The sequence below is a fragment of the Pelophylax lessonae genome (assembly GCF_965119305.1).
Source record: "Pelophylax lessonae genome assembly, chromosome: 1".
NCBI lineage: Eukaryota > Metazoa > Chordata > Amphibia > Anura > Ranidae > Pelophylax > Pelophylax lessonae.
This window is the reverse complement of record NC_138768.1, coordinates 693685734-693712052: the sequence shown is the minus strand read 5'-3', so window position 1 is coordinate 693712052 and position 26319 is coordinate 693685734. Positions and strand designations below refer to the sequence as shown.

General features: G+C 40.4%; 1 protein-coding gene across 3 annotated transcripts in view; it reads left to right on the top strand.

The window, feature by feature from the left end:
* PALLD (palladin, cytoskeletal associated protein) overlaps nucleotides 1–26319 on the top strand; it is a 505650-nt gene that overhangs the window by 435116 nt on the left and 44215 nt on the right. For all 3 annotated transcript variants that reach the window (XM_082252316.1, XM_082252317.1, XM_082252318.1), the window contains 4 exons: nucleotides 2889–3587; nucleotides 11532–11667; nucleotides 11863–11964; nucleotides 17889–18104. In XM_082252316.1, coding sequence (XP_082108442.1) covers nucleotides 2889–3587; nucleotides 11532–11667; nucleotides 11863–11964; nucleotides 17889–18104 — 1153 coding nt within the window. The remainder of the gene's footprint in view (nucleotides 1–2888; nucleotides 3588–11531; nucleotides 11668–11862; nucleotides 11965–17888; nucleotides 18105–26319) is intronic.

Here is a 26319-nt window from a genome sequence, read left to right as displayed (position 1 = left end):
ATAACACCCAATTGTGATGACCATCCAAACTGCTTACCAGATGTTAAGTAAATCAGGCATATAACACTCTCATAGGATCCACACAGGGAAACCAGACGATGGCAAGGAAATCAATCAGACCGGACCTTTGGAACTCCCATAAACGAACATAGGTGTAATGGGCACCTTCTCTTCTGCCTATTCCAGCAACGTCTCCTCTCAACTTTGCCATTATAGTCCCGAACAAGAGAGCGTTCTAACATTGGAATACTGGTCAGTACCAGTTTGCAAAAGTGTGTTTGCTTTAGAAGAATAAATCACCTCCAATACTGGGTGTCCTACTTCTGTGGATGTTGCTGCATTATGTAAAACGATTAGAACAGTTTTTAAATTTTAGAATGGGGTGCCTCGGGACTGTCCATATTTTTAAAGGGTGCCTTGACTGAAAAAAGGTTGAGAAGCACTGGTCTACGTATTGAATCAATCACTTTCCAATTTTTAAACAAGTAATATAAAAAAAATGGCTTTGAAGTCTTTCAGTGCAATGCGTTTTATATCTCCTTCACCATAGAGTTTATGAACTACCCTTCTATCATGCCTAGAGCAGTGTCTGTGGGATGAACCTGGTCATGATTGATATTTGTAGCCTTGCTTTCAGTAATGTTATCACCTAGCTGGCAGCTGGTTTATGTTGTCAAAGAGACAAGTTCCTGTTATCTCAGACCTAAGGAGTAATCTAAGGAATTTTCCTGATTATTGTAAAATTTGTAATATTTTATCTGCTTTCAATATAAAAATAATTTATTTTGTGTCCTTTAATGCACGAGGCTTATTCAAAGAAGATAGTAAATGATGCACGGTTTCTGTGAAGGTGTGTATGCCTGTAACACCCAAAGAAGTAAAAATAAAAATAAAATGAGGCATATTTTTATATAGTGTCACATTGGGTGTATCTGTACGGGTGAAGCTGTTCCGGAGGTCAGAGGGCCCACCCATAACTTTGGCTTCCCTTTACTTGCCAGCTTTCAGCTTACATTGCCCTCTGTACAAAGAAGGCAGCATTCTGTTTCCTCTACATCCCTTTTCTCTGCCATAATCTACTGCCTGAACCTGTAGTAAGCTTGAAAGAACTAAAAAAGGCAAACTCTAACTAAATGTTATGAAAATTCAGCATATCAGCTGAAGAGAGAAATCAACTAAGAAATAGTTGGCTACAGTGTTTTCTTTTTTTCACCCCAAGGCCCTCTGATTTTAAAGTGATTGTTAAGGTAAAAAATATTAAAAAAAATAACAAACATGTCTATACTTACCTGTTCTGTGCAATGGAGTTGCAAAGAGGGGCCGCAAACCTTCTCTTTTTAGGTCCCCCGCTAGCTCTCCTGGCCCCTCCCCTTTGCCCAGTGCCCCCATGGGAAGCCACTTTCCATGGGGGCACTCGTGCGTGCTCGCACCTGAGCACCGCGGCTGTGCATTTATTGACACAATCAATCATAGCAATCATTCTCTAGCAAAAAATCACAAAGCCCTTGGGTTTTTCCACAGGTTGATGGGGTTCATTGAGCTGTGGATGTCTGACCTCCCATTTGATGGTGCACGCATAGTTCCAGGACCAATGCCACTTGGCAATTCCAGAAGCTTGAAATCAATAACCTTGTTGCAGCTGTCTGTAAGGGTGTCATTTTGACCACCGCTGTCAGGCTACATTCTTCCTACTACTAGCAGCACTAGGGTCATTGGTATGAATTCCAACCACGGCACTACCTGCACAGAGTTTTCATGTTCTCCCTGTGCCTGTGTGGGTTTCCTTTGGGTACTCTGGTTTTCTCCCACACTCCAAAGACATGCTGGTAGATTCATTGGCTCCTGTCAAACATTGGCCCTAGTATGTGTATGTATGCATGTGAGTTAAGGGCTTTAGATTGTAAGCTCCTTGAGGGCAGGGACTGATGAGCATATACAGTGTTTATATAAAGTGCTGTGTAAATTGACAGCACTATAGAGGTACCTGTAATAAATAAATGCATAAATAAATAAATGTAAGGGCCATTTTTTTGCCATTGACTTCCAATATTTTGGTTTTAGTGACTGTCCAAAGAGACCTGGAAATTATTTTGGGGGTTCCTCTGGGGTAAAAAGGTTTAGAAGGACTGGTCTATAGGTTCATGGGGAAATACATATTAATTAATTATCCTTATTATCCTTACTTGTTCATTTTTTCTGCTTAACAGTGATGCATAATGACTGTGCCTTGCTGATCATCCTATCCTACTACAAGGGCTCTGCAGTTTAATAAGGCAATGATGAAGCTAAAAATGATCAGAAAGTACATTTCTTGTAAATGTGTTGCTGTGCTCCCAGTCATTTTCTACTCTAATATGTTTTATATTCAATGTAATCTGAGTGCAGATCTCAGAAATGTCACACATTCAGGATTGGGCATCTAGGGGTTGTTTGACTAAAGGCAAATAGACTGATCACTTCACAAGGGAAGTTGCACTTTGCAAGAGAAATTTCCATAGAGTTCAGTAAATGAGGTGAAGCTCTGTTGCATCATCCAATCATGCACAAGCAAAAATGCTTTTTTTTTTTTTAAATGCCCTTGCAAATGATTGAGAATTATTTATAAAGGGAAATTTCACCACATTCATTAAGGATCTAGGAAAAATTCCCTTGCAAAGGAAATAGCCTTCTGGTGTCTATTACAAAAATGAACACCAGCCGCTACATCCTCTGAACATTTGTAAGGTTATATTTATTAGAATTCTGTTTCTTACATAAAGCTGTTGTTAGGAATATACTGCAGCATTCCTTCTGTAGTTTCTGTTGAACACACTGCTCAGATGCCATGCATACCATTTCCCTGTTCATAATTTTTCTTTTTTTTTTTTTTTAATCTCGCTCTTGTCCAGGGATTCTCAGACACTGCTGCAACTACAAAATCAGATACGTCACGAGAAGGAATCTGCTGCTTGGAAGCAACAAGGCAGTCATCAGCAAAGCACACCACCTTCACCATCCTTCCCTCCTCCACCTTCCTTCCAGGAACTGGAGGCCAGTCAGCTGATCACCCCACCAGTGCAAATGAGTGTTCTCAACTCCCACAGTTCTCCTGCCATGCAGTCAGCAAGCTCCTTCAACTATGCTCGGCCTAAACAATTTATTGCTGCCCAGAACATGAGCAATGCACCAGGCTGCATTACACCATCTTCAGGTTCCTCTACCTCCAGCATCCCATCCCCAATATCACCTTCAACACCTCAAAAGCAGTTTGCCAGGGTTCCAGTGCAACCTTTCTCCCAGCCATTTTCTCCTGAAGGTGAACAGTTTTGGTCGCCAACCTCCTCATCTCCCCCTCCTCCTCCACCTCCTGTGATGAGTCCAACTGCAAACTATTGTTCCCAGGATCCATTTCCTCTTCCTCCACCTCCACCTCCTCCACCACTTCCGGGATCTGGACCTTCTCCTTCATACAGTCCGTCTCAGTCTCCAACAACCAGAGGCTCTAGCTCCAGCCACAGCCCTGCGGCCTTCCTAAGTTCCATGTTGCCATCCCAGCCATCTCCTGTCTCTTTCAACGAACTTGGACTACCAAAAGGTGTTATGCCTCCGTGAGTACACTTTCCTTCACTTTGTCTATGTAGATGATTTTACAGTACACTTTGATTTGATAGATAGATGATACTAGAAAGATAGTGATGCAGGCAGACAGAGAGAATAACTGTATTGGCAGTGTATTTAATTTACTGTATGTGTACAATAATCAAGTTTTTTTTTCTCAGAGAATGGATACAGGTACTCTTCCCTTCCAAGTTGCTCTTTGCTTCTGCCCCAACCCACCTTCGAGCACTGTCCCTTGGTACCACCCCAACCCAGCTCTCAGTACCTTCCTTTTTAGAGAATACAGAACCAAGCATCAATTTGTGGTGCCAAGTAATTTGTATAGAATGTGTTAATGAAAACAAGAAAAGCAGTAAAATATATCCCCTGCAGCTAACAACACTAGACCCCCCCAGCAGAAATAGATCCTCCCTGCCACAATAGATCCCCCTAGCAACAACAGGCCCTCCCTCAACAAAATACCCCTCAGCAACAACAGCCCCCTCCCCGACAACAATAGACCCAGCCAGCAACAATAGATCTCCCAACAGCCAGGATCAGTAGACCCTTCATCAGCCAGTGACAATAGACCCCTACCTCAACAATAGTTCCCTCCCAGCAACATAAGACCTCCCTAGCAACAGTAACCCCCCCACAACAATAGATCCCTCCCAGCGACAATAGATCCCTCCCAACGACAATAGATCCCTCGGCAGCCTGCATTATTAGACCCTCCAGCGCCACCAGCACCACTTGCCAATATATACTTCCAGTGCTGGAAGAGTCAGGACCTCATTCACCCGAGATCCTGCTGAAAAAAAAGCTCTGACAATAATTATCATTACCAGTTATTACAGAAGTGTATTATATACTCTGTAAAATCAAGGAACACATTCTCAAGTTACAGATTGCTGCTATCTGAAATGTTGCCACCTTGTCCTAGAATCACAACATGTTTGCCAGGTCACACTTCAGAGATGTGCCAAAGTTTGAGAAATAACTCCTAACAAGAAAAGTGACTTCCAGCTGTGACTGTATTGCTCACGCAGCCTAAGTAAGCAAAAAATTACTTCATGTGACCAGCTCTTGGCGCAAATAAATCTATTGGCTGTTAGGAACATTTCATTACAACCTTATTGCAAGAGTGATCTACTGTTAGAATATATATTTAGAACATATATTTGAAACTGTGTGCTGCCCGCTTGGACCTTATAGTATTTGTATACTATACAGAGGTTCTTTAGTAACTCTTTAAGGCATCCCATTGCTGTAGGTGGTATTATTCTTTGTTTTTAATAAAAAGTTAAACCTCTAGTACAGTACAGTTTATAGAACAATTCCATATACACTTCAATTGATCCAATTTAGTGCTTCTAATTGTAGTGTACACAGTACTCCTTGCTATCCAGGGGAGAAGAAAAGGAACTTTTGGCCTGGGAAGCAAAGTAGCCAAGTGGCTCTTTCATGGTAGCAATAACTTTTTTGAATAAAGAAAGCATGCAAAGTGTGCCATGGTGCTCTCAGCATTTGGTCACCTTACATCTGAGACTTCCCTCTGCCAGATGCTGTGATCATAGGTCTGAACAGGGAGCGGGTACCTTTATAACATCCAGCATGTGTCACAGACTGTGGGTCTTGATCTGATCAACCTCTGAGTAGTGAAGAAGCTTATTAGAGCAGGTCCAAGGGGCAAATGCTAAGCTCCCAACTGACTGATTTCGAGGGGCTGTCCCTGATTTTAAACATTTTCCCTCTTGTCCCTCATTTTGATCTGATCTATATAGATGTATATAAAATGAACTATTTGGCTTTCAAAAAGTGTTTCACAGTGCTAAACCTTTAATTCAATTTCTGAAATGCTGCATTTGTAAATGTCAAGAGGCAGTATAAGGGAATAATAGTTGTAAAAAAAACTTGTGGGTTTAACTAATCTTTTTTTTGTATACTTCTCCTTTAAGGGGGTGTGGCAGGAGGTGTGTCCTATGCTTACATACTTTTGCTAATAGGTGTCCCTCGTTCCCAAGTCAAGAAGTTGGGAGGTATAGCAAATGTTCTGCCTCCGAGCCCATTACCCCCCCCCCCCCCCCCTGTGATATGGTTGTCTAAAGCTGGTCGTATGTGGATAGAATTTTAAAAGAAAATTCTCAGGAAAAGTCTTAGGAACATTCTGAGCACATTTTTAACTCATTTGAATGTTGTTCAAAGGATTTTGTTTGCTTTTAACATTTGATTTTAAAATAAATGGGCTTTACCAAATGAAAACCACATAGACTGTTAGAAAGTTGTTAGTTCAAGAAACAATTTTTATCCTGCTGCTTACCCCCCCTTTTTATTTTTCTCTGCCCCCCGCTTACTTCCTCTTGTTCTAGGCAGAGTTCGGATACTCACCCAGCCGGCTGGGCCCCGTGGTGCCATCTTACTTGTGATATCATCGAGAGACCCACCGGCTCTTCTGGGTTCAGCTGGCAGGTCCTTGTGATGATGTGTTGCTAGGCCCTCACCCCTCCTATGTTTAAACGAATGGCTAAAGGCCTCCTGGGATATGTGATATTTATTTCTCAGGAGGCCTACCGAGCACTATGCATGTCATTCATCTAGGCGAATGACGTGCAATGAGGGGAGAGGCCGTGCTTTACCCCCCAAACGAAGGTAAATAAAAAAAAAAAAATGCCAAATTCGTAAAGAGGATGGGAGGAGGGGTAGAAAGAGGGGAAGTTCATAAAAAGGGTGAAGGCCTGCTTTAAGGCTTTTTCTCATGATTACAAAATTATTTCTGACTGATATCTGTTCTTTTTGCCCATACCAGTCAGTTACATTGTTTATTTACATTCCTCTGTGTAGTATAGGAGCATAAAAAGTGTTAATTAGTAGAAACAGTACTTTTATCAGATAATATTGATCAGAAGGCCTTGATCCTTTTCCTTTGCACATGCCATTGTTAATGCTGAGCTATTTTTTTTTTTTTGTGCCAACCACACTATGGGCCTGCAGTATGTCAATGGGCTTTGGGCTTGTGTTCATGGGAAAATGCAGCTTGCATACAGTTGCATTTAGCTGAAATTTCAAATCAGTTTGAGGGGCTTCTGTGACCATTTAGCATTCACTGAGGTGCATCTATCCTGAACTTTGACCCTCTTCTGATCTGACTTCCTAAGCTGCATTAGCCTGTTTTTGCCTTGCCATTCCCATTTATAGGGAAATAATCAGTGCTTATGGAATAAAAAAGCCTATTAACACAGGCCCTATATATGCTTGTTGTCTACAAATGAGGTGAACCAAAATATAAATGTCTAATTTTTCTTTTATCAGACTTTTAATTTAACCACTTGACCTCCGAAAGGTTTTACCCTCTTCTTGATCAGGGAAATTTTTGCCATTTGTCATTTATTTAAATTTTTCACACAAATAAAGCTTTCTTTTGGTGGTATTTAGTCACCCCTGGGTTTTGATTTTTTTACTTTATAAATGAAAAAAGGCCAAAAATTGTGAAAAAAAATACGCTATTTTGTACTTTCTGTTATAAAACATATCCAATCAAAAAAAATCTTTAAAATTTAGGCCAAAATGTATTCTGTTCCACTTCTTTGGTTTCAAAAAAAAAAATCCCAAGAAGTGTATGATAATTGGTTTGTGAGAAAGTAGTGTCTACAAACATATATGGTGGTATATATACAGGAATTTACGTAACTGTAGCCTATATACTGTACTGGAGACAATCAGTGGCTTATAGTGGGACTGTCCTAGGGTGGCAGGCATTCTGGCGCTAAAAGACACTTGCTGGGAGGGTCATTAACTGACAGTGACGCCGCTAGTGACACTAATACTGTGATCAGTGATAATACACTGTACTATAGACACTGGCTGGGAAGGGGTTAACATCTAGGGACAATCAAGGGGTTAACTGTGTGCCTAACATGTGTAATGTGTGCTGTTTTTACTTACTAATCTGGCTGTTTTTCCCCTTGTTTTTCAGGGAAAAGAAACAGCCAGATCACTGTTCCTATGTACACAGAATCATGTGTGTTTGTAAAAACAGAACTCTTGTGTGAGATTAGACACAGTCGATCAGCAGGTTTCAGCTAAAATCATTGGCTGAAATCTGCTGCCAAACTCATGCTGTGTTCAATCAAACCCCGGAAGAAGGCCGGCCACGTACATGTATGTGCCTGTACCTGTGGCCCGCTCACAGTATATTTACTTTGTGCAGTCGGCAGGTGGTTAAAGAGGTTGGCAGTCATAGTATCCACTTAGGAAAAATATATAATGAAACAGTCTTAAAGTTTTAGGTACAAAATGTAACTCTTAAAAGTTGCATTAAGGGTTAAAATATTAAAAGCTAACTTTGCCTTATTGATAGCAATTCATAAAATATATTGATTTAGGATGGTTTTAGAAAAGAAAAGATTAAAAAAAAATTGGAAACATTATCATCCATCTGTATGTAACCAGCAAGGAATTTCAAATGTGTATTGAGTGCAATCTGGATTTCGTTATTGTAATTCCAGCTGCCTATGGCAGGGGCCATGCAATTTTGTGATATCCAGCACCCCTCGTAACGCTCTACTTCTCAGAAACTGAGAAGAAGAAATTCTTTATGAAATATTGTCAATTTAGGGTAAATTTGGTATTTTTACTTTATATTAAGTGTCTTACCAATATCTTCTTTATCATTTTACTCGGGATGTGATATCTTAGAGACTGAATATTTTCAAGCTGTGACCTGATTCATTTTTCTGCTTTCTCTGGGGCAGTGTGTTTAGTAAAGCTTTGTTTTCTTTTTTTTACATTATTCAGTTAAAAACCATGGAAATAAGTCAACCATGGAAACATCTAAGAAATATGATAGATTTTCTATGCCTGTAGCGAAACAAAGGATGTTGAGCCTATTGCCTAAACAAAACCATAGTTCTTATATACATCCCTAGATAAAAACATAACCAAACCCTATAGGATTGTAGGCGGCATGCAATTTACATAAATAATTTAACAAACCACTTAGTTGGACAAATAATGGCCGCAGCTTTATTATTGGTTTTAACGAAATACAGTTGAACCATTTAAACATACTACTGAATTCTTAATTCATTTCAAATCAAAACCGAATACTTAAAACACGGCCCAGCCACTACGGCTCGAGCCTAAAATCCTTTACTTTAAACAAAGGTTATCAATTTTCCCCCCTACTCTTTATGTTAAAGGGAAGGGGGTCCCACCACATAACAAGCCACAACGAGGGAAGGGGGGGGCGGGGAGCTGTTCTGGTTGATTCCTTCTGTTGACTGGCAATGACTTAAGCCTGGAACACCTTTCCAGAGCCTTCCATGGGTCAAGTGACCTTAATTTACCTATCCTGAATGACCCCCCAAGATTCTGGAATGTTCCTAGGGTCACCTTACTCCGCTGACCTATCAGAGAACCAAAATGCCCTACACGGTCTTGGGGAGCTTGAAACTGCCGCCTCCACAATCCCACAAGGAAAAGGTTGGCCTTGAGACCAACTCCCCCCCCCCCCTTTTTTTCCTTACATTACTGTCAATTTATGAAACCTGAAGAAGTTAATGGCCACAGCTACAACACAGAGGTACGCTTTTAGTTATTGTGGCCTAGCAAAAATGAGAGCTCTATTAACTAGTGGTTATGGGCAACTCAGATGTTTCTGACATTTCAAGCAACACAGATGTTGCGCTACTTTTGGTAAATCTGTCAGTGACTCCCCCCCCCCCCCCCAAAACACTATAAACCATTTATGTTATATAACAAATGCGATAGACTTGGCAGTATAGCACGTAGGATATTGTGGGTGGGTAGGGCACATAGCTGAGTTTTGAATACTATATTTAAAAACCTGCGTTATCAGTTTTTCTTCCAAGTCCGATATCTATCACTTGTTTCTACTGAATTAAAATATTGCAAGCTGTTAAACACTTGGCAGCTTTCAAAATGGCTACAACCACAGTTGATAGGTGCATGCAAACCCAAAAGTCTGCCAGTGAAGAAACTTTTGGAAATGAAAAGACTCCACATGATTTATGGGCAATGCCAACCCCAGATTTGAAGCTTGTTTTAATTAAAGTGCTGTAGATTAAGACACAAAACTATTGCTTTTAGCTGGACTACTAGAGGTCAGCAGAGAACTGTTACCATTTTAGATGGAATGAACTATGACATATATTTCAATGTACTGTCAGCCCACATCTAGCACTGTTGACTGTTGATACTTAAAGCAGTAATAAACCCAAAAGCAAACATTTAATAAATTGCAGTTTACCATTTCCTAGATGTGATGCCTGCATTTAGTTTCTGTTTAGGCCTTCTTTCCTTTATTTCCATTTAGTGATCCAGACATTAGGTCTGTTGTTTTTCAAAAGAACACGCTTTCCTCAAAATGTATCAGTTTACAGGGATAAAACAAACCATTTGGCAGGGGTGCCTACATTGATTAGTTTTATTTATTTATGTAAAACCTTTTTCCTAAAAGGAAAAAAGCTGTTTTGCTTTACCCGACTAACAATGCTACTGTCTGCTGTGCCCTGTAACATCTTTAAAGCTTAACCATACTCACCTTTAGTTCCACTATGCAATGTCCCGGAGCTCCCTGCCGGCTGCTGATATCTCTGGGCCTCCAGCATCTAGGTCTCGATTGCCTGGCTGAGATGACATCACTTCCACACAAAGGCGTGGGAGTTCTGTCAGCTTCAGAATTGCCACATATAAACAATGAGCTGCGCATGCACAGCTCTCTGTACAGTTCGCCCATTGTTATATTTTAGCATAAAGTTCCACTTTAAGTGTAATTTAAGAGTACATAAATAGCAACAATTCTAATTTACTTTACAGAAGATATTAGTAAAGTGGATTCTGACGGATTGATAAAGGTACTGCACCTAAGAGTTGTTCAATAGGAATTAGAATTCTTTGTTTAATAAAGTCCTTTTCTTGCATCATCACACTAGAACTTTGTTCTGTACAAAGCAACAGCTGACCCCTGAATAAGTTTAAAAGTATGAATATTGAACTCATTTATTTAGACAATGTACTTTTTATTGTATGTGAATGAACTCTTTACTGGCTGATCACATTAATTTACTTTTTATTTAGGGCTTATGTAGCACCCAGTACTCCTAACAGGCTCAGATCTGCCTTAACCCAGTGGCAAATCAGGTGACTGGTAGATATAAGTGATGAAAGTGAGTTGAGGGCAAGCACTATTCATCTCCTCTGTTTGAAAGTAGAAACCTTTTTAATGCTAAATTTCACACCACTGCCTGGGTGGACTGTATACTGGAAGAAAACTGTGACCAATGCCGTATGGAGGAGAATTGGAACATGACAGAAATCATTGGATGCTAAGGGTCCATGCACACTGGGCTTAAAATAACGCCAGTTCCCTTGGCAGAAAAAAATGCTCAACTGTTTCTGCCAGTAAAAACTCCTGTAGAAGCAGCATGTTTTAAGCCCGATGTGCATGGACCCTTAACGTATAATTTAAAGTTAAACTTTTTTTTCAGATTTGGATAAGGTAAAGAGGGGTTAGAACCTTTTTTCAGGATTTTCACTGCTGTCTACGTGTTAACGTAATGGAGATTCCTTCTGTCTTACTACACTGATGATCTATGTCACTGGGAATAAAAGTGAGAGTAAATCCTAAATTTTGAGTTGCCACGAGAATACAGAAAAGGGCAAATCTTCCATTGAAGACACTTGTTCCCAGGACAGCATTCTGTGGATTTTTTCTTCACAACCCCTGTTGAGTCTGCAGAACAATAAAATGATACATTACCAATTTGAAAAAAAAAACTTTTTTATTAATACTTTAATTATTCCTTTCAGTTGGGTTATTTTATATGTAGAAGTAATACTAAAATAAGACATTATGCAGGGTTAAAATGGGTTTGAAATGCAATTTGTATTGACCTCACATGAATGTAAATTACCACCAATATTTCCTCTGGTAGTGGCTTCCCAAGGAAGACAGGCCGGACTGCCCGCATAGCCTCTGATGAAGAGATCCAGGGAACAAAAGATGCAGTGATACAGGATCTCGAGAGGAAGCTGCGTTTCAAAGAGGAGCTCCTGAACAACGGTCAACCGGTATTATAGTGACTGCAAAACTAAGCACTTATTTTCCATATTGTGTTACAAAGAAACTGTCAGTTATCCTTTTACTTTCTCTTTAAAGTTAGACATTGGTTATATTTCTTATTATATTCTAAGAAACACTGAACATACAAAGTCAAGTAATGAATGACTAAAAATAAAATATTTGTATCTCTCCTATATTCTTAGAAATTGACGTATGAAGAGAAAATGGCTCGGCGGTTGCTGGGAGCCGACAATGCTGCAACTGTGTTTAATTTGCAAGAACCAGAAGATGATATAAATACACAGGTACATATGACTGTTTTTTTACATCAACATATTTAACATTCAATTTTTTGAGAGATCACAGCTTGCTAGAGAATGGGAAATATGCAGTTGCTCTATATATATAGTTTTATACATTTCACCTTTGAGAAATACACACAATTCAGCTGGTGTTCCTTGCCAGTGGAATGTGCCTATGGAGCCACAATAATCATTAACAAACAGCTTATCAAAAGTAAACTATTGAAGGGCATTTAGTGAAATAAGAAACTGCCATTACCCACAATTGAGGAAACAGTAACATATTATAATATTTAGAAAAACATTCATTCTCTGCAGGAAATAACTCTAAATGTTTCTTTTGCTAACTAATTGTAATTGACAGAAGTATGAATGTTTTGTCCATAACACGCATTCCATAGCAGTCAGCTGTGCGTTAATGTATGTTTATCTTCCTGCTTTTCGTGTATTCATGATACCCAAACAGTCAAACAGTGGTCTGGCCTTTTATTTTGTCATGCATTCTTGCTTTCCTGGACACAGCAGTTAATACATGCATGTATCCTGGGACCAGTTCTCTCTAACTTTATAGTGCTAAACTGGCTCTACACATAAAAAGAGAATGGCCTGACTTTGGGTGTGCACATACACATATATGGCCAAATCTGTTTGTTAACCAAAATAAATTGTACAGAGAGCTAAGTTTAATGACCTGTCATCTGCCTTAATATTAAGAGATAGAGGGGACAGGAGTGTCTGGTACTGCATTTAATTGGGCTCATTGTCAGAAGATCAGATAGAAAGCTGCTATGTGAATCGAGCTTAGCTGTTGGTGTGTTCCATATAAATCAAGGGGCTCACAGTATTGTATTTTGGTGTGTATGTGGTTGGCATAGTGTATGTTTGCGTCCATTTTTTAATTACTTTTATAAGCCAGTTTAATTGGCTGTTCATGCCACAGAGAATGCAGTCCACACTGTGCATACCTGTGTAACCATGTATACAATTAATTGGGCTAATGTTAATATATACGGTAAGCGTCGGTTCACACTACGGCGATCCGACTTAGGGGGCGACCTGTGGAGTTGCATGCACCGTGACTTTGGCACGACTTGCACGGACTTCATAAAATGAATGTCTATGCAAGTCGCTCCAGGTCGCCCCGAAGTAGTACAGGACCCTTTTTCTATGTCGGAGCGACTTGTGTCGCTCCTATTAGAACCGGTCCTGTACTACACTATGGGACGCGACGGTGCGTGACTTGTCTGGCTGACCAAGTCGCCTGACAAGTCGTACCAGTGTGAATGGACACTTATGTGTGTGTAAAAGAGTTCCATTAATTTGCCTTTAAAGAGCTCTTGATCATTATCCACTAAATAAACATAACAACCTAAAGGTAGTTCCTTTATAAATGTGTGCTGAAAACACAAGACTGAATAATGCCATCTTTTTTATTTTTTTATTTTTTTTTGGAAAGTGTATATATTAATAGAAGTAGGTGTCATCACTGTCTGATATCACAGCATACATAATAGGTTAAATAATTAAATACTGTTCTGTACAGAAAGTTCCATGGTGAGAGTTTATAGCCCGAGAAGAAGTGTCATCAGAGCACATGGCAGTAACTGTTTTCTTGCTTTAGCTTTCACCTTCTTCTCTACCTTTGCAGGAAGTTGCCTCTGTTGATGCTTCTGTAGAGAATCCTCTTGAAATGCAGAAGGTTACTATTGACCTGTGTTACCTTGTCTACACCACACTGATCATTAGTCTTAAAAACTAACATTTTACACGTTTTGCAGTTTGCCCAATTTAACATCTGTTATAAACACGTGTTTTCCTTGTTGCCTTGTGTTTTGTCACTTGGTACAATGTGTATTCACCCATTAAAATAAGAAAGGGTTTAAGCCAAGTCACAGAGAAAGTCATTTAGGACGTTATGTACCCGAGTAAAGTATCCATCTCCAGAGTATGCATAACATAATTGCATGAAATGACTGTGTTGTTTACTTTCACTAATTACTTCTAAATAATCTTCACCAGAATTCCACTTGTAAAATAGGCCCCTTCCATATAGGAAATGGGCATAAGTCTTGCATAAATATGGGACACACCAGTGTTTAACGCATATAAATAAAACCAGACATGTATATAACTCCAATTCTATGTTTGTAGTTTTGTACTATATTGAAATAGGTATATGTATAAAGGTTTGTTTGATGTTGCATTGTAGCAATGTTCATTAATATATAAAAAAATTCCTCAATATTTCTTTCTGAAGCGGAATTTATTTCTCCATTATTTTTTTCCCCCACAACTACTATCTACTGTATAAGTAACAAAACATTTAGAAATACTGTATATGCTTCTGAACCACATTCTATATGGCCAGAATGAGCTTGATGTATAAACATATATGTGTATATATGGTGTATGCGCCAAAGAACAGTATATAATATATACATTATATTGTCAAAAGTATTGGGACACCTGCCTTTACGCGCACATGAACTTTAATGGCATTGCAGTTTTAGTCCGTGGGTTCAATATTGTGTTGGCCCATCCTTTGCAGCTATAACAGCTTCAACTTTTCTGGGAAGACTTTTTTGCAGTCATGTTGGAACATCCCCAAACTGTTTCCACAAAGTTGAGAGCATGAAATTGTCCAAAATGTCTTGGTACACTAATGCCTTAAAGAGTTCTTTTCAGTGGAACTAAGGGGCCAAGCCCAACCCCAGAAAAAAAAAACCCACATCATAATCTCCCCCTCCACCAAATGGTTTGGACCAGTGCACAAAGAAAGGATTGACATTAAAGTTCATGTGCGTGTAAAGGTAGGCATCCCAATACTTTTGACAATATAGTGTATAATATTATTTGTACTTAATCTAGACAATAGGTTCTTTCAAATAACGTAGGATTGATTTACTAAAGGCAAAAATACTGTGTACTTGCTCCAGAGCTTAGTAAATGACAAGGAGCTCTGCTGACTTCCATCATTAAATCACGTGCAAGCAAAAATGCTGTTTATTTTTTATTTTCCTTGCACGTGATTGGGTATTCTTTACAAAGTGAAGCTTTACCTCATTTACGGAGCTTTGGAGCAACTGCACTTGCAGAGTGCACAGTCTATTTACCTTTAGTAAATCAACCCCAAATGTTTAATTATTTTGAGTTGATGATTTTTATATAGTTGAAACATTTCTGGTCATGGAAGGAGAAGGCAAAAAATAAGAAAATGCTACAAATAATGAGTGTAGAAATGGAAATGCAATTTCTTGGTACATAGCTTGTCACTTTAATCCATGATTTAGGGCATCAGTTAATATACTGTTAAAGTAAACAGGGTATTTTGAACAGTTGTTCCAGTTTACAAAAGGAGGATGAATATATTTTTAACTTTCTCATTCCAAAATGTAAGTTTAATCTTGGCTAAGGACTCATTTTTCATCATGTCCCCTTCCCCTCGACAACCTAGCTAACCATTCTAGTGGTCTAGTAATTGTATTAAAAAAATAAAAATAAAAAACTGATAAAGCAGGACTGACTGTTCACTTTACCAGAAGGCACATGCAGTGTTCCTTGTATTATATCACATTTACAAAACCAGTTTAGATTCATGTTTGACTTTTCCTCCCATGCTATTATTTTTGTTGATTTTATACAAAATGTTACTCACCCTGATGGTCCGTATGAACTAACATGGATCAAACATCTAGTGTTGAGTTAAAGAATGCAGTAACCAAGAATGTCTTGTTTTACCTAGCACAAAAGCATTTGACAAACCTTTCCTAGTGAAGAAGGGACCCTGTAGATGTGAAAAAATACCAAAGCGGTTAAATCATCATTCTCACAGAGTTATAACTCTACCTTATCAAACAAATCCTTTAAATTATTTTTTAAGTGTTTTTATAGTTAATCCTTAGTGACAGACACTTAAGTATTGGCACTAATACCGTAGAACCGCTAGTGTTTTGTTTATTTATTCCATTATGACAGGCAGGAAAATAAAGGATGGATTCTGAGGTTAACAATATCCTCTGAAGTTTAATTATACACGTGTAGATTAAATAACATTTTGTGTGGAAAACTGTCTGCGGGCAACTTTATTATTCTAGTCGTTTTGTGACCCTTAGCAGAGGTCTGTTTGCTCATTCCTTACCTAAAGAAATGCAGTAAAAACAAAAAGTCTGCTGAGCGCTTAAAGCTTGGAAAAATCAGAAACTTGGTTTAAAATAAACACATATTACAGGCCCCTGGAGTTGAATTCAATATATACAGATCAAGTTGTTACAAAGAAAAGTATGTGGTTCATAGACAGCTTCTGTGTCATGGGGCAACAGATAGCACAACCACAGTCATTCTCCCCCTTTAACATTTACAGGCCAAATAATACACATGGTTAAGGGCTCGCTGACTAATATTTTCCCTTTTCCATTTCCTTTGAGACATTTCGAATTGTAGTTTTGATGCTTGTGAACATATATGGAAGCCTACCAAATGATCTTTTGTTTTTCTAGTAATGCAGAAAGCTGTATCTAAAGAGACACGGGAGAATGTCTTAGATAGCATCTCTGATCCAGCATTGAGGCCATGGGGTTCATTTACTAAAGGCAAATAGGATGTTCACTTTACAGGGGAACTTACACTTTTCAAGTTAATTTGCCAGAGTGAAGTTTTACCATGCAAAGAATACCCACTTGTGTAAAAGAAAAATAATAAAACAAAAAAAAAATAGAATTTTTTTCTTGCACGTGATTTCATGATGGAATTCAGCAGAGCTTTACCTTATTCACTAAACTTTTGTGCAAATTTCCTTCCATACTGAATAAGCGATTTGCCTTTAGCAAATAATCCTCGCCTTTGAGTACTGGAATACCCTGTTTAAAGCAGTGCCATCTTAAGAGCATTAAAGGGCCCCAGGCAATGCAGGCAATATTTATTGGTACAGCAGTGCCAGGCTAATGACAGCTTCCAAGTACGTCAGCTGGGTCCAGTGAACACACACATGGACGGGAGTCAGACTTGACTGTCTTGTGTGTGCCTGTTCCCGTGGAGGCAGACAGGCTTTCCTGCAGTTGTGGGCTCCCCCTCCACGGCCCAAGTGGCCTGACAGCAGTGCAAGGGCCGACAGGTGCTTGCCACCTGCTAAGTTCGGCGGTGGGATGCACACAGGAATCGGGACTAATGCTTGGCTGGGTCGCTGGGCAGGTGGGGCCCCCCAGGCAAGTGGGGCCCCCGGGCAACTTCCCAGTATGCCCATTCAGTAAGATGGCCCTGGTTTAAAGGCTGATGTGACTGTGAGAGAGGGAGGTTGCATACTTCAGAATGACTGTTTTATTATTTTACCCTTTTATGCTCTACAAGCATTTCTTAGTCTGTCTACAGGAAATTTTTTAAAGTTATATTTAAGAAATAAATCTAAGGCAAAACCTTTTTTGTGTTCTGGATAAAGTATGGAATGTGAGATTTAATGTATTTATTTAGGTATTTATTTATTTATTAGTATTTTATTTATTTATTTCTGCCTGTATCCTATTTTTCTTCACTTTCTGCCTTTGGCCACATTACCAATAAAAACCTGACAGAGGTTAACCCTCTCCCACTCTATCCCAAAAAAAAAAAAAAAATTTTTAGATATACTTTAAAGTAAAATGAGAGGGATTTATGATTTTAGAAGAGGTGTAATTCTTTTAGCAATCACAGTTTACTGAATTGTTTTACCTAATGCCCAAGATTGCTGTCTGAAAAAAAATTTCACGTTTTCTTTATGAGATGTGTATCTCATATAAAGCAGTGTGATGTTTTGTAGGGTGGAATGTAATAAATAAGGACTGTAGTGATTTATTTTTTAGAAAACATGTGGTTGCAGAATTTGGATGACTGAGAGTGTTTTCAAAGAGAAGTTACTTATTTTGACATTTTGACATGCTGACATTTTAATCTGATAGGAGTACAAAGTGTCCAGCTTTGAGCAGAGGCTTATCAGTGAAATTGAGTATCGCCTGGAACGTTCTCCTGTGGAAGAATCGGATGATGAAGTAGAACATGGGGATGAATCTGATGGCACCCCTCCTCAATTTGAAACAAAACTGCGCCACTTCAAGATCTTTGAAGGAATGCCAGCGACTTTTACATGCATGGTGACTGGCAACCCAAAGCCAAAGGTAGGAAAGTTTTCTTCTATTATAGAAGTGACAAAAATGTGAGAAGATAAAAATTTTGCAAAAAATATTCAAACAATTTAAAACTCAAAGTGACTTTGTAAGCACTTTCAGCTTTCTTTTGGTGGTATTTGATCAGCAATGGGTATTTTATTTTTTATAATATAAATAAAAAAATATATATATTTTCTTCTTTCCGTCTATAAACTATGGTATATATACTGGAATTTATGCAGCTATAGACGCTATATTGGTAATGGCAGTGGTCAGCGACTTATAATGTGACTGTGATAGTATGGCGGACAATCTGGTGCTAACTGACACTGACTGTGAGGGACACTGATTGACTAACTGACACTGACGTCACTAGTGACACTAATACAGTGATCTTTGATAATGCTGTACACTGTACTAATGGCACTAATGGATGACAGGGGTGATCAGAAGGGCAATCAAGGGGTTACCTGTGTGCCTATCAAGTGTATGTGTGCTGCTTTTATTCACAGGATCTGCCTATTTTTTCTCCCTGAACTCAGGATAAGAAACAGCCAGATCGCTGTTCTGTGTTCTGTGTGTCTATAAACACAGAACTCTGTGTTGTAATTGGCCACAGCCAATCAGCAGGTACGCAGCCATAATCATTAGCTGTAACCTGCTGACAAACTCGTGCTGTGCTGAGTCCAATCACAGCACAGATCAACAGGGGGCGTGTGTACACACACCTGAAAACCAGGAAGTGTATTGCGATGTGCCAGTATGTTACTATGCCTGGCTGTAGCGCCCACTAGCAATAAATGTTAGCGGGCGGCAAGTGGTTAAACCTTTTAATAAAAGCACCCCTCAAAAATCATCAGTGGCTAGTGGAAATTGAACCCCTTCATTCCTTAGGGTAAAAAAATCTAAATGCCTAAGAATAGTTTAGCAATTTTGACACAAAAATGTTTTGGTAAAATCGTACATATCATCACAACTAGTTTGTGCATCTAGGTGGATTATAACTTGTTTTTTCAGGACAAATTAGGCTTTCATTTGATGGTAAATGGTAATGGATATCTCCTGATTTTTTTTTTATTATTATCATCATAGGAAAACTTGCCCAAAATAAACAAAAAACAATTTTTTTTTTTTTTAATTTAGCTGTAAATTTCTTCTTACTACCATAACCTACCACCAAAGGACAACCCAAAATAAATTCTCCTGCACTGGACGATCGCAACGATACCACATATGTGTATGTTAGCTGTATGTACCCGTAGTACAGCCCAAAAACAATAGTGCACATTTTCCTTTATTATTATTCTACCGAAAACACACTGACTCTAATACTAATTTAAAAAATTGTTTTTTTTTTTTAAAACGTGCCCAAAATATATTGACCATGACCTTTGACCCTGACTTTGACCTTTGACCCTGACTTGACCCAAGCACTAACCCTGGCACTGACCTGCATCAAACCTTGACCTAGCTGTTTTTATTTTTTATTATTATTAATAATATTATTTTTTTACACCCACTTTTTTTTTCTCTGCAAGGAAAGAGAGATACAATGTTTTTCTCCTCTAGATTCACAGAGAGAAAACACAGGGACAGGCTTAAGAGTCGGTTCACACTAAGGCGACAAGACTCTGTACTACTTCGGGGGCAACTTGTGCATTGCCATGCACCACAACTTCGGAGCGACTTGCATGGACTTCACATAATGCAAGTCTATGCAAGTCGCTCCGAGGTCGCCCCGAAGTAATACAGGACCCTTTTTCTAAGTCGGAGCGACTTGTGTCGCTCCTATTAGAACGGGTCCTGTAGCGGTTAATGGACCGCGAGGGAGTGCGACTTGTCAGGCTGACCAGTCGCCTGACAAGTCGCGCTAGTGTGGACCGAGTCTCACAGTGATTGATCATTGTGATAGCCAATTAGAGGTTACCATAGCGATTAGTTGACCCTGAACTGAGAGATCCGGGTCCGGATTGTTAGTACGGGGCCCGGGGCTGCTGCTAAGACCCCGGTCTCTGTGCTGGGAGCGCGCTGTGTGGCATGTTCCCAGCACAATGACAGATACGTATATATGCGGCCCCACGGAAAAAAGCCCAGTCCAGTGAGGATGTATATATGTGTTTCATCGTCGTGAAGGGTTTAACCACCCCCCTTAAGAAAAAACATTCCTAGTGAAACTTTACCCTCCTCCCCATCTTGACCTTCAATCTACTGCAAACAGTAGATTGTGTTCCTAAACATTCAGCTCTCCCCTTCCTCTGTTGTAATTGGGCTGAATGTTTGTAAACACTGGCAGTGTTAACATTTGTATTGGCTGTGATTGGTTCACAGTGATCACAAGGTACAGAGTCACTCTGATTGGCTGTGTACATTTTACCTTTGATCTGAGATGTCCGATGACAGCTTGATCACAGCCATTCATGGGTATGATGACCACTCGTGTGCGTTTTCTACAGCCCTGTTTATAAACAGCGCTCCAAAAAACGAAATGCACCTCTCCGCTGTCTTTTTTTCCCCCCAATCTGCAGCAGTTTAAAAGGTTGGTAAGGCTTAGCATCTGTTATATAATGTATGATGGTGGTTGTGTTTACACAGTATTTTTATTTATACCTTTTACATACAGTGTGGTTTGGCTTGAGTCCTTAGTATGATAGTTTACTTTGTCTCACTTGACTGATTTTTCCCCCACGAACCCCTTTATCTTTGTCACACAGTAGATTTGAATTTAAGGAAAAATCTTTAGCTACAGCTGCATCTTATCAAGATTATGCCATATATGTCTGTTTATGATTTGAAGGTGTCGAAAATGAGGAGTTGAGAAAATGTATAGGATATTCATATAACAAGACTGTCATAGCGTGTTCTTTTATCTGATAGGCAAGATTGATGTATAGTCTGTATGCCAGATGTGAAACTTTTATCAAAGACTAAGGCCCAAATGTCCATTGAGATTTGCTATCATGCAGATTGTATACTAAGTTAAATAACCTGGAACCTTTGAGGAATTCTTGGAAAAAAATTGTCACGGGATGCGATGCACCATTTAGGCCCCTTTCACACTTGTATGACCTGAAAGTCACGCGACTTTGACGCCATTTTGACACAACTTCAACACAACTTGAAGCAATGTCTGTGTAATCTTGAGGTCTATGGGCCATATATGGGCATCAAAGTCAAACAAAAGTAGTGCAGGGACTACTTTCCTGTTGCTGCGACTTGAAGTTGCACAGATATAAATGGTACTCAATGGAAATCATGTGACTTTGCAGTCCCAATTCGCAGGACAAGTCGCACAAGTGTGAAAGGGGCCTTACTTTTTTATATAACAGCACATTTTGTTGAGGTTTGCCAAGAAAAAATAATTGTTTACATCATTTACTGCCTCCAAACAAGGTTATGTTTTAAACAAAACCATACAAACATGCATGCAGTAGAGTTAAATTTGACTGTAATAAAATGTTTTAGGACTAATGCCTCTTTTACACTTGTGCGACTTAAAAGTCACGCGATTCTGCCGCAACTTTTTGCCGCAATTTTGACTGAACTTGAAGCAATGCCTGTGTATTCTTGAGGTCTATGAACATCAAAACACATCAAAGTCGGACCAAAGTAGTGCAGGGACTACTTTGAAGTCTGTGAAACAATATATAATCTGCGCAATATTGTGAAAACTGTGTGCAAAAAATCATGTGAAATAAATATAGAAAAAATAATAGCCTTGATCCCAGGCTAATTGGTGATTACTGCCCACACTCTTACATTTTAAACACCATATATCATAATCAGGGGTGTAACTACAGGGGTTGAAGGGGTTGCAATTGCAATCGGGCCCCATGCTCCAGGGCCTGTGTGGCTCCCCAGTACACCTGGATAGGAGGGGCGGAAGGGGCAGCATGTAGAGAAATCACTGTCCTCCTTTTTCCTCCTGTAGCTGCAGGAGGAAAATGGAGGAGATTGGTTCCTCTGTATGCTGCCCCCGCCACTCCTTCTATCCAGTTCACTTGTGTTCTGCTGTCTCTGGGCCCCTGTGTGCTCCCCTGGTCCCCCCCCCCACTGTGCTGCCCCCCCCCCCCCCCCACTGTGCTTAAACAAAAAAAAGTGTATATAATCAACCACTATGTATCTTCAAGTGACAGTTCAGAGTATTAATAATCCAGTGAATTCGGTGACCACCACCCTCAGCTGAAATGCCTGCTGACCTCCAGATAATGACCCCACTATAGAGTCACCATCGCCTGTTAAAATATCCCACAAGAAGCCTCAGGGGTAGTCCTGCACAGGGTGTCTGAGAGTTGACCTCTTCTTAGCATCTCAATCTTTTGTATGCGGCCTCCAGATAATGACCCCACTACAGAGTCACCATCCCTAGTTGACACAAGATCTCTCTCTCTTCTACTAGCAGAATGGTGTTCTGCCATGTTTACTTAGGTAGACTGCCATTCTGCCTCTCTCGGAAACGATCAGCGGGTCCAGGCAGACATCAAGTCCACTGGACCAGCTGATTAGTTCCCGCTGTGTCCAATCCCAGCAGGAGCAGGTCGATGGTGGCAAGTGTGTGCGCTGCAGACCCAGAAGCACAAAATTACTTACAGGTACAGGATTTCGAAGAGCCGGCACCCTGCAGTATTAGTACGTAGGGCAGTCAGCAAGTGGTAAAATAACTTTCAGCCAGGGAGTGTGCTCCATTCACGTGTCACATGACCCAGCTTTTCGGGACTACATGTCCTAGCAGGCTTTGCACTAATGTGCATGCGTTCCCCTTCACTTGTAAACACAAGCTGATATGAGATGATCACACATCATGTCAGTTGCAAAAAAACACCTCTCTGCTGCCCACATGGGCACTTCCATACTCCGGCTGCCAACTTGAAATGCCAATCAGTGTACATTAGAGTAAGAAGAGAGGCAGAGCTTCTGTTTCTGTAGCTGGAGCCTCTGCCAAAGATGCAGAGGTCAAACTGCAGTGTGCTCAGATGATGGGATGTTTGTATGTGTGGGCACATGCAGTGTTAGCATGTAAGAAAATAGTCCCTAGCCCAGGAGCTCACACACACAGGGGCCGGGTAATATGCACCTTATAAAAGAAGAGATACAGAAGTGCTTTAGAAACGTCAACAAAAAAAAATAAATAAAAGTACAATAAGGCCCGGTTCACACTAGAGGTGGTGCAAATTCGCACCACTTTAAAATCGCAACCTGTTCATGCAAACTGATTTCGAAGTGTATGTTTAGTTAACGACACCCTGCAATTAGTTTGCAAAATGCAGCAGGATTTGCAGAATCAGATCACATGGGTGTGAACAGCCATGCAATCGGATTCTGGTGTGGACAAAAAAAGTGTCCTGCGCAAGTTTGGTCCGAATGCGGTGTGAATTCAGCCATACGATTTGTATGGCTGAATTGGCATCGCACAGGCATCGCATGTGATCTGCACAGCAATGCAGTGCAAATCTCATGCAATGTCTGCCATCGCACTAGTGTGAACCAGCCCTAAAGGCAGAGTTTTACAACATCTGGTTAGGCCTATTGGTCAATGTTATTTAAAAAAAAAAAAAACATAAATAGAAAAGGAGGGTTTATTAACACTTTAAAGCGGAGTTCCGGGCACGAAAAGTTTTTTCAATAAGCATACCCCCGGGACAGTCAGGGCTAGTACATTCCACAATGGCTAGCCTCTGATCTGTCCCGGTTCGCACTTACCTGCAAGAAGAAATACTCACTTATAAAATTTCTTCTCCAGCGTTGCCATCTCTGTTGTGGGCAGCTGAAGCCGGCGCGATCCTCTTCTGCGTCCTCTTCCGTGTCTTCTTCTCCCAGAATGCGCCTGCACCGGCCCCTCTTGTCACTTCCGGTATGCCCAGAAGCTGTTTAGCAGGGAATGCGGCGTCGCCCCGGAAGTGACGAGCGGGGCCGGTGCCGTCGCATTGATTCCTGGGAGCGATGACGTTCAGCTCCCAGGAATCATCGCAAGACAGGAAGTGACGGCGGAGCCGCGGCACAGAGGGAGGAAGTGGAGAATAGGTGAGTATTTTCTATCTACAATTACAAGGTGAGTAAAAAAAAAAAATATACCTAACTATCCAATTCCTTTTCAGGTGAAGAAGATCCAGCAGATGGGCACAAAATCGATTAGGTCGATTTTGTGCCCAGAACTCCGCTTTAAATTATAAATTAATATTTCTGTTTCAATATTTTTATTAAAGGTTTTCACAAACAAAAATAAAGAGACTTCAGCATTGATTTTGAACAATACGCAACATCCACAATATGGATTGCATATAGTATAAAGCAGTGGCGGCTGGTGCTCCATCAGTCGGTGGGGCGGGCGTCAGACGCCCCCCCCCCCCAATCACTGCAACCTGCACCATCATATCCCTTACCCCCACCCTCCCCGTGCCAGTTTACTTACCTTGCTCCACGAGACTGACAGGCAGAGACGGCGGCGACTTCCCCCTCAGTCTCCATGTTCCCTCTCGGTGGCCGTTTCCTCCCTCCTTCTTGGCCAATAGGATGCCTTCTCCTTTCAGCCAGTCAGGAAACAGGTCTCAGGACTCGCTTTCTGATTGGCCGGGAGCAGAATCAGTGTGGCAATAGTGAATATTCATTCGCTTTTGTCACACAACTGGGTGGGCTCAGGGCGCAGTGCTCTGCTCCCCGAGTCCACCGTTTTTTGAAGCCTATTAGAGCCTCTGGCTCTAATCGTGTGCTTCAAAAAAAAAAAAATCCCCCTTTGAAATCCATGCATCCAGCGCCCTGCATGTAGATTAGGGGGCTGGATGCATGGATGGGGGGGTGGCACCCCCGCACCCTCAATGGACGGGCCGCCACTGGTATAAAGGCAGAAAGTCGTAACTGCATTAGTACAAAGTGAAAGACATATTACAACAATCCACATTGGTAAAGGGCCATGCCCCCTAAGACTACTGTCCTCATATATCAGAGGTATATAACCACAATCTGTATAATTGATGCTCAGTTAACCCCAGTCTAATTTTCTAGTTTACAAATAGATTGCAAAACGGACTGAAAACATAGAAGTCTCAGTATTTCCTTGTATATTATGGTAACAATGCGATTTAGTGGGGTTCAGAGTACGTCCTTCATGCAAATAGAGGAGAACGCTCCATTCCACACAACCATGGAATTATGCAGTCCGAATCCCTCATTTACAAAATCAAGATAAAGAACAGAAAAGAACGAAAAAGTATTAAAGAAGAAAACTTCAGCCAGGAGGGAACCTAGTCAGGGATAGTCCAGGTTTCATTAGTCAAATATCTGACCCATGGGAAATTAATATTTCTGGGGACATTTTATAACACTGCCGATGCCAGTGAACAACCTTGCTGCCTTTTGTCAGTGCAAAATCAGCAAAGCATAGTGGAAGCAGACTGAACTGATGTTCTGTTTCAGATTTCTTGCCTGGGAAGAGGCCATTGTAATGAGTTACTGCAGCCGGAAATCATTCAGGAGGAAATTGTAAACACATGGGATTCCCTTGTTTTCTATAAAATAGTCACTTAGGAGACCATTTATATGTCACTTTCTGGTTCTATTGTTTCCAAGAGTCACAAAGGACTCCAATACAAGGCAACTAGGTAATCTATTTGGAACGGGAATGCAAAAGTACTTGTAGGCTTTTAACAGTCTATGCGTGTCGAAAAAATACTTATCTTCTTCACAGATGCCAACCAGATGTTTGTGGATGTTGTTAAAGCAATTCTTGAAGTGACAAGTTTTGATTGAATGATGTGGGTGGCAACTTTATCAATTACCTAGTTTCTAAAAAGTTTACTTTTTGGCTAATAAGGACCAAGAGATTTTGTAACATACTGTAGATTTATTTGAAGCAGCTATACAGGTCACTATTTTGTCTGGTGATAACTGAATTGTAAAGAATAAAATGAATGGCGCTGGAAAGGTGGATATACTCTAATGCACAGGTGTCAAACACAATGCCCACGGGCCAAATCCGGCCCTCCAGGCCATTTCATGTGGCCCTTGCCCCTCTCCTGCAGCTGCTGCATCTCCCTTATCTCTGCCCCCATTTTATCACAGCAGATGGCAGCAGAGAGGACAGATCTCCTCTGCCAGATCCTGTGCTTCCCCCTGCAGCTGCAGAGAGGACCACCCTCCAAACTTAGCAGTTGGCAGGAGAGAGGAGAACACAACTCCTCCTACAGATCCTGCACCTCTTTGTGCAGCTGCAGCACCCCCTCCTCTCCATCTC